The 9,991-nt window shown below is 28.1% G+C and overlaps 1 protein-coding gene across 1 annotated transcript; it reads left to right on the top strand.

The window, feature by feature from the left end:
- On the top strand, positions 1–7,882 carry LOC107495703 (alpha-amylase). The gene is made up of 5 exons (XM_052263161.1): positions 1–129; positions 213–267; positions 5,335–5,478; positions 6,247–7,062; positions 7,572–7,882. Exons 1-5 carry the CDS (start codon positions 1–3, stop codon positions 7,805–7,807), a joined length of 1,380 nt encoding a protein of 459 aa, XP_052119121.1. The 3' UTR covers positions 7,808–7,882.
- The last annotated feature ends 2,109 nt before the right edge of the window (positions 7,883–9,991 follow it).

Genomic DNA, 9,991 nt, shown 5'->3' on the forward strand with positions numbered 1-9,991 from the left:
ATGACAGGTCTGAGAATGGGACCGGTTACTACTGTTCGCCTGTTCCAGAGGTGTAGTTTTTCCCGGGATTACTGTTTTGTCCATGAGAGTAGGGGTATCATGGTTACGCCACATTCCCCAAGGGACCTTGTCAGCTGAATTGAGGCGCGCTCTCCAAACTCGGGGTTCATGAACTACTATTTGATTACGCCAGCGCTGGATTCGTGCTGTAGTTTGTATTCTGCTATGATGATGACGATGATGATGACGACGCCGATAAGAGTGTGGGTTTCTCTTGAAGAAAGTGTTTGGGTGAGATTATAAAAAAGGATTTTTTGTAGCTTTCTTTATTCAAAAGATCATTTCAAAAAATAAAAATTTTATATTTAAATATTTCATGTAAAAAAATATTTTTATCTATTAATTATATTTGAATACTGATCCATCCGTTGGCTGTAATTCAACTCAGGTAAAACTATAAATTGAAATTTGGTTAAAACTAAATATATACATGCTATTTCAGAAGTACGTAGAGAGTACGCGTTTTGCTCTTATAACGCACTCATCCTATAAGGAATTATCCAGATTGGTGTTGAAGGGGAGTTGTTCATCTTATTTTACTTGTTCATCTTATTTTGCAGTTCTATGATCACTTTTTTGATTAGGGATTGAAGGGAGAGATATCCAAATTAAGTGAAATATGGATCCAGAGTGGCATCAATTTAGTTAATATGTAGTATACATTCTTATAAATGTACACTCTACAAATTATCTTATTGCTATTATATTGCCTAAGATAAGATCATACCAAAATTAACCAAGCAACAAATGAACAAATAATTCGGTTATATTTTTGCACTGTTGGTATTCTTATATGGAATTATAAAAGAATATGATCTAATCCTTCAAGTGTATGCATATAAAAAAAATTTCCCAATATGCTGTCTCAAGAAGTTCTGCACATTTTAGGAGTACGTAGATTTTAGGAGTACGTAGAGAGTACGTGTTTTGCTCTTCTAACGCACTTATTCTATAAAATTAAATAATTCCGTGCCAATTTATATGAGTACCGAAATCTCTCCACAAATTTCTCTAAATAAGCTCACTAAAGAGCTATACCTTGGAGTCGGTTATCTACCCAAAAACAAATATCAAAAATGTAAAAATATTTTTTTTATTATTAATATTTTTTAAATAAAATAATTTTAAATTGTGCAACTTTTTAGTTGAATAACAGAATAAGAAGACAAAAATTTAGTTCATTCCATAATAAGTAAATTATTTTTATTATGCAGATTGTTTAGTTGAATAATGCTAAAGAATTTTTATAAATTTTAATAAAAATATAAAATAATTAATTGAAAAATATAAAAAATTTAATTGATAAAACAAAAATATAATTTAAATAACACAAAAATTATAATTATAAATTTCTAATTCAAGTTGCACCTATAATATAAGACATGTATAAGATATATTTTGCATCACGTTAAAAAAAAATTATCATGACAACTACGATATTTAATATAGAGCAACTGAAACCATGCAAAATAAAAGATTATTATATTTACTAAAAATTTTAAATTTTTTCTATATTTATGTACGTATATGTGATTTCAGATTTAACTCAATAAGAACTCAAAGAAAACATGCTCATCCCAAAGCATGTATTCTCCGGGTAATAGACAATTATTATAATAAATTTTGTACATATTTATAAAATTATTATTAAATTTTAAATATAAAAAATACTCAATTATTATAAAAATTATATAAAAGTCTTAATTATTTTAAATTCAGATTTTTAAATTTAATTTAATTATTTTAATAAAATAATTTTAAAAGTAAAATTAATTTATGTATGGATCATTTTGTTAAAATTGTGCACAAATTGTTACTATCTTCATATAAAGAGTACTAAATTGTTAATAATTGATAAGATTAAAAGTCATTTATACATTTTATGATTTACAATTTGAATTATGAATGATAATATCAATTAAGAAACATTTGTTATTTAACTAATAACTTTTGAGTTTATACTTTGATAAGATCATAAGATTTTTGTTGATGTAGTCCCTTAAATTTAGATGACATTTTAAGATTTATATTATTAGACTATAATAATATTTTAGTGTATTTATTTATATTTTATTTATTATTTAATTATAAAACGATTATTTTAATTGAACCACAGTTGAACCAATTAGACCAATAAATCAGTAAATCAATAATTAAAATGGTTTGATGACTGTTCTGATTTTCAGAACCTTGCTTTAAGATTAGCTAATGTAATAAACTAGTTGGTTAGTTAGGGTGTTAAAAACTTAAAATCCACTTTAATTCAATATGATTTAATTTAAATTTAATTATAAAATATATCAAAATTAAAAACAATTTACATTGGATTTTAAATTAAATTTTAGGTTTAACTTTTAAAATTTATCTAATCTAATTCAAATAAATTATTTTTTTGTTTTTTATAATTAAATTTATATCTCAGTTATAATATATTCTTATTTTATGAAGTGATTCTATTAAATTTTAAAAAATTAAAAAATATATAAAAATAAAAGATAGATAAATATTATTTAAAAAATATTTTTTATAAATTATATGTATCTCGAATATAATGCTAAAAATTTTATTATGGTTATATCTCAGATAGTGCACCCGATTTAGCATGAATTTTTAAACTATATATTAATTGTAGCATTTTAATAGTTAATTATTTTTGTTGTTTATATTTTTTTATTTATAATATTGAACATTCAAAATAAATATTTTTCATTAATATTATAAAAATTGAGAGCCTTAGTATATTTTACGTCATAGTTGACATTAGTTATAAATTTTCTTACTAAAAACAATAGCTATTGCCTATTGCTGGCATGATATTAAAATTCAAATTCAACTTGAAAAAAAAATATAAAATATAAAATATAAAAACTAAAGAAAGATCAACAAATAGTAGTAGTACAATTTTATTATTTGTCTAATATAATTGTCTCTTATTTTTATCTTAATAAAATAATAAGCTCCTGTTATACATATTCTAAGAAAGCTAATTAATATTTTCTCTTTTTTATGTCATTTTTTTAATGGACACAATACGCGTCAATAATTTTATGACTCAAATAGAATATTTATATATTTATATTTGTACCGTATAATTCACCTTAAAATAATTTAGCATACTTGAAATGGAACATTTAGCTGAAATTATTTCGAACTTTGTAACACAAGAGTTTTCATGAGACAAAAATATTTTACTCTTAAGATAATGGAAATTACGTATGGGAAAAGTAGTGTGTACAAGTTGAACTCTTGTACCTGATTCGTGCCGCAACATTGAAAATAAAGTGTTGTCTCAACCATACTAGATTTGGATTTTGGTTTATGTAATTATTATTAATTCTTTGGATGATTCCAAATTATTCTGATCTCATCCTATCCATGTCATTTCATTATAATTTCATTACCTTATTTTATTTCCTTTTCATTTTCATCATTTTTTCCGTATCTATTCTACTCATGTTGCTATGCTACTTATCCTTATTACCTAATAATAAATTGCATCATAAATAACAAAATTTATAATAAATTATTCAGAAAAAATACTATAGTAAAATTACTCATATGCAAAATATACTTAAATAATTCAGGTAGAAATAATATTTTATATACTAAACCTGGATATACATGTGAATGAGGTTGTAATAATTGGTACTAGATGTTACTTTCAAGCTACTATTTGCAATAAAATATTTGTAAACAAAATTATGTATATCATGCTACCACACTAGAGGAATCAATGGATAAAAAGCTTTAAGTTATTTATGAATACAAATACTAAAATCCATTTGTAAGTTAATTACTAGCGTACAAGGTTAAAGATAGCGTATATATATAGAAAGGAACTTTAATTTGGTTCAAATACTAGCTTGGTGTGTAACTTTGACTCTACATATTTTTGTTTCATTCCCAAATCCCCAAATCATATCTTGTCTATCTTGGAATTTTCTAAAAAAAAAATGTAATCTCAGATGTGAATGTGATGACATACTTTTCTTTCTTTTACACTAAAACTATCTAAAACTAGTTATATCTATTTATAACTTTTTTTTTCCTTTTCAGGATTTTAGTCTCGTATTCTTTATCTCCACTAAATCAGCAATTTATATTTTAGTTATATGAATATTCAATATTGTTGATAATTAAACTAAAATTATCAACGGTCTATAATCAAATTGAAAAAAATGATTAAAATGTTTAATTATGCCAGTGTAGTTTAAGGGAGATAATATTAAATATGTAGACAAGCTTGTCATCATGGGTTATCAAATTGCAAAAAATTTGCCGTAGTTATCAAGTTGTTAGAAGATTATAAAAGTCTTAATGTGTAAATAATATTTTTATATTTTTATTTATAATATTTAAAATTTAAACTTTGAATTTAGTTTTGATATATTGATATAGTAAAGGATTTTTCAGGGAATGAAATTCCTTCATTTTTTTCCCTTAATTCTTTTGTTTCTCACTGTATATTATTTCAGTGAAATTAAGGGAAAATATGTGAGAGAAGATATTAAATATTAAAAGATCATATTTGACAAAATAATTGAAAAAAATAAAAAAAAAATTGATTTCATATAATCATCTAATTATATTCATGTATTTAGAAATTTAGATGACATTTTAAGTAGACAATACACAATTGATCAAGTAATTATGATATGTGTAAAAAAATTATAACAACTAAGCTAGTAATTTATATAAAATATATATTAAAATATAAAATATTTATTAAAAATAAATTAAATAATGCATACATTTATATTGATTTTTTTATGTGTACATAATAATTTTAAAAATTAATTTCTTTAACATTCATATATAAAACAGGAAAAGAAAATAATAAATTGCTCATATTTGTAGAATACACATTAAATAGTTTTGACCAAATATAATAATCTGCTTTTCTGTCATGATTTTTTCTAATTTTCAACGTATTAATAATTTTTAAAAAAGATTCTCTAAATTGAGAAGAATTATAAAGTGATAAAGTAAAATATTAATTCTCATTATTCTTGAATCAATGATAATTAGAGTATCATTTCCCGCACTTTAGAGAAACTCATCCATTAATTAATCACTCAGAAGAAATAATGCTTCATGCTTCTCTCTCTATATATATAAGCATATATAGAGGAACAGCTCCAACATAAAATAATTTAAGGGCATGGATTCCCTCTTCTGTTTCACGCTTTTCTTCTGCCTCCTCTGCCTTTTCAATCAATCATATCATACATCATACTTCTTATTTGAACATGCAATTTTGAAGTTTAATTTAAGTTATTTGTTTTCAGGGATTCAACTGGGAATCAAGTGGGAAAGGAGGATGGTACAATTCATTAAAGAACACCATTCCTGACATAGCAAATGCTGGAGTTACTCATGTTTGGCTCCCTCCACCTTCTCAATCTGTTTCTCCACAAGGTATATATGTCTTTCTTTTAATCTTCATCCTGCTTTACTTTCTATGACTAATCCTTACATATTTATTATATTCATTATGGTCAAATTCATTTGTCCTTTCTACACAACCTGATCTCAATGTGTTATGTCAATACTCAATACTAACTTCTTGTAACCGAGGTCCTATCCAACACAATATATATTTCTCTCACGTAGAGTGAAATAAACTTGTGCACTTCAGTTTAGCTTGTATATGTATGAGCTGAACTTCTTAGAGACTTGTTCAAAGAATGTAACATATATTAAATAAAACCTAAAGGCTAAAGGTACATTATATTGACCTCTAATGAGATTAGATGACATTACACAAGGCATTTCCTGAGGGAATAGATCAAATGTCATGTTCATAACACAAGTCAATGCCACATTTTGTGGTTTAGATAAATTTTTGGTCTCCATAAAATATCCATATTTTGGTTCAGTTATTCTTGTTAGTTTTTCCATTAACTGCATAACATGTTAAATGATGGTCTCAAGCAAGACTATCACATCAATATTTTTTTGGTTTATCACTATATTTTTTCGTTCCACATGTTAAAGACTAATCCTTCATGAATTTAAGTTTTATATAAGAGTTTGTTACTATCCAATGAATTGCTATATACACAAAACAAGATTTAAATCCCTAATCGTCAGCATTTAACAGAACAAAAATAACTATTTGGAATTTAAAACTAAAGATTTGAAATTTCACCGGATCAAAACTAAAAGGAAAATTTTATAATGCAGGGTATCTTCCAGGAAGACTATATGATCTTGATGCATCAAAATATGGTTCTAAAGATGAACTGAAGTCACTGATTGCAGCATTCCATGCTAAAGGAATCAAAAGTCTGGCTGACATTGTCATCAACCACAGAACCGCCGAAAGGAAGGACAGCAGAGGAATTTACTGCATCTTCGAAGGCGGTACGCCGGATTCCCGCCTCGACTGGGGCCCACACTTCATCTGCAAGGACGACACCACATATTCCGACGGCACCGGAAACAACGACAGCGGCGAGCCTTATCAACCCGCACCTGACATCGATCATCTTAATCCACAAGTTCGGAAAGAATTATCCGATTGGATGAACTGGCTTAAAACCGAAATAGGATTCGACGGTTGGAGATTCGATTTCGTGAGGGGATACACCCCTGACGCCACTAAGACGTACATGGAAAATACTTCGCCGGACTTCGCCGTCGGCGAGAATTGGAACAGACTTTCTATTGGCCCCGATGGAAAGCCCGACTATAACCAGGACGCGGCGCGCGGCGAGCTGGCTAACTGGGTTCAGAATGGCGGCGGCGCTGTTAAGGCATTCGATTTTACTACGAAAGGGATTCTCCAGGCTGGTGTTGAAGGGGAGTTGTGGAGGTTGAAAGATTCGAATGGAAAGCCATCTGGATTGATTGGTTTGAAACCTGAGAATGCTGTTACGTTTATTGATAATCATGACACTGGTTCTACCCAGAAACTTTGGCCATTTCCTTCTGATAAAGTCATGCAGGGTTATGCTTACATCCTCACACATCCAGGAACTCCAACTATAGTAATTTCTCAAACCTTTTCAAATTTGTTTTACATTTTACAATCATTCTTCGTTTTATAAAATTAATTTTCTTTTAAAAGATATTTATATGTAACGTACTAAATTCAATCTACATAATAATATCTAAACTTTTAAAGTATTTAAAATATGAAAAAAATATTTATAATAATTTAGAATTTTTAATAATTATTTTAATTATAAAAAAATATTTTTATATTTATTTATATTTTAATAGGTTTAGATAGACTTAACAGATCTAGTAAGTTATTTTGTAAATTTGAATTTAACTTATTAATAGAATTAAGCTTTTAAATCAAAATCTATAATTATTTTATGATAAAACAGATTAGATCAGGCCAAATACAAATATCTAACTTATTTTTACTTCTATCTACTATATCTTTTTAAGTAAATATGTATATTATTTAATTTATTTTTAATATGTATTTTATATTTCAATTTAAATTTTATACGATAAATACGATTAAGTTAGAAAAGTTGTATATATTTTCGTTGTTTACTTTTTTGATTGGAATCTGAAGGGAGAGATATCCAAATTAAGTGAAATAAGGATCCAGAGTGGCTTCAATGAGAAGAGCAATGTGAACATTCTAGCAGCTGAGGGTGACCTTTATGTAGCTGAGATAGATAACAAGATCATTGTGAAGATAGGACCAAAGATGGATCTTGGAAACCTTATTCCCCCAAATTTCAAAGTTGCTACCTCTGGTCAAAACTATGCTGTTTGGCACTGATTTAGTTAATTAAATGAACATATTCATGTAGTATACATTCTTATAAATGTACACTGTACAAATTATCTTGTTGCTGTTATGTTGCCTAAGATAAGATCATACCAAAATTAACCAAGCAATAAATGAACAAATAATTCGGTTATGTTTTTGCACTTTTGGTATTCTTATATGGAGCACGGACACTTTGTTGAGTTGTCGTGTCCGCGTGCCGGACACATTTCGGACACGACACTCACCGACACTCGTCCGACACGCGTGTCTGTTGTGTCCAACCGTGTCTTAATAAAAAATAAAAAAATTTTCTCCGGACACATCTGGACACATCTAAATACCATCACGTGTCAGCATATCCTGTCTTATTCTTAACATATATTTTTAAAATAAATTTAGATATAATATATATTATTATTTATTAAAACAAAAAATATTTTAAATAATGTATAATTAAAATAAGACATTAAAAATAATTAAAAATTTTAATTTATATTTTAATATCAATAAAATATCAAAATATCATTACGATTTAACAAAAAAATACTTTATATTTTATATGTATGCGTGTCCCGTGTCCGTGTCAGTGTCTATGCATCATAGGGAATTATAAAAAAATAGAGAAAAGCTTAGTATACAAGCGATTAGGGCTTGTAACTATTACAAGTTCATTAATGCCTAATCCACTAAAACGCGCTGCAACTCCTACGTCACTTACACGCGCTATACAAAGATCCCGCGTTTGTATAACTACCAAATTTAAAAGATTTGTTTCCTTCTTTGTTTTCTTTCTTTTCAAATTTCATCGTTCTTCTTCTCGCGCATCTTCCCCTGGTTTTTCGATCGTTCTTTTCCTCTCCTTTCTCATTGGTTTGTTCTTCGTCATTGACGTTAGTTCTTCTCTCTGTAACTCCAGCTTCGTTTTGACATGGTGTTTCTGTAACTCTAGCTTCGTTTTGACATGGTGTATTTATAGTTTTTGACATGGTGTATTCTGCAACCTCTCTGTTGTTGATGACCAGTTTGTTCCGAAGGTTGGAATGACCTTTACCACCCTTTAAGATGCTGGAAAATTTTATAGGAACTATACCAAGGTTGCAGGTTTTTCTACAAGAGTTCGGAGCACAAATAGAAAGAAAAACGAGATTAAGAATTAATTGATTACATGTAGCAGAGAGAAAAAATGAAACTCTCATAGCAAAGACTCATTTGATAAGAATTGGAATGATTTTCTGCTAAACTTTGGTCTTGTGGACAACAAGTGGCTTTCATGTAGTGTTGGGTTAAAATCTGCAGCAGAGGTGTAAATTTAATTTTTTATCGGGTGTATTTATAGTCTGTGTTTGGGTGTATTATGCAGATCTCTATGCAGACCGTCATATATGGGTTTCAATCTATCTGATCACCACTTCATATTATAGTACCTGTAAATCAGACATTTTGAATACACCAGAGAGAGTTTAATTAATTTTGGTCTTGTGGACAACAAGTGGCTTTCAGGTAGTGTTGGGTTAAAATCTGCAGCAGGGGTGTAAATTTAATTTTTTATTGGGTGTATTTATAGTCTGTGTTTGAGTGTATTATGCAGATCTCTATGCAGACCGTCATATATGGGTTCCAATCGATCTGGATCACCACTTCATATTATAGTACCTGTAAATCAGAAATTTTGAATACACGAGAGAGAGTTTAATTAATTTTGGTCTTGTGGACAACAAGTGGCTTTCAGGTAGTGTTGGGTTAAAATCTGCAGCAGAGGTGTAAATTTAATTTTTTATCGGATGTATTTATAGTCTGTGTTTGGGTATATTATGCAGATTTCTATGCAGACCGTCATATATGGTTCCAATCTATCTGGATCACCACTTCATATTATAGTACCTGTAAATAAGAAATTTTGAATACACCAGAGAGAGTTTACTTATGGAAAAAAAATTTACTTATAATTGGATCAAATATATTTACACCATGTGTTCAATTTCTTAGAACAAGAAGATCAATAAAACCTAGAAGAACATAGAAGAACAGTAAAACATAGTTCTTCGATTTCGAAATCAGAAAGAGAAATGTGGAAAATGTACAAGATGAGTAAAACAATAACGTACCTTGAATAATATTTTGTTGATGTTTCTGCTATTATTCGCGACGAGTTCAAATGTCTCTTCAGTTTGGAATGTTGCTCGAAACTTGAGG

Source organism: Arachis duranensis, chromosome 6 (assembly GCF_000817695.3).
Source record: "Arachis duranensis cultivar V14167 chromosome 6, aradu.V14167.gnm2.J7QH, whole genome shotgun sequence".
Taxonomy (NCBI): Eukaryota; Viridiplantae; Streptophyta; class Magnoliopsida; order Fabales; family Fabaceae; genus Arachis; species Arachis duranensis.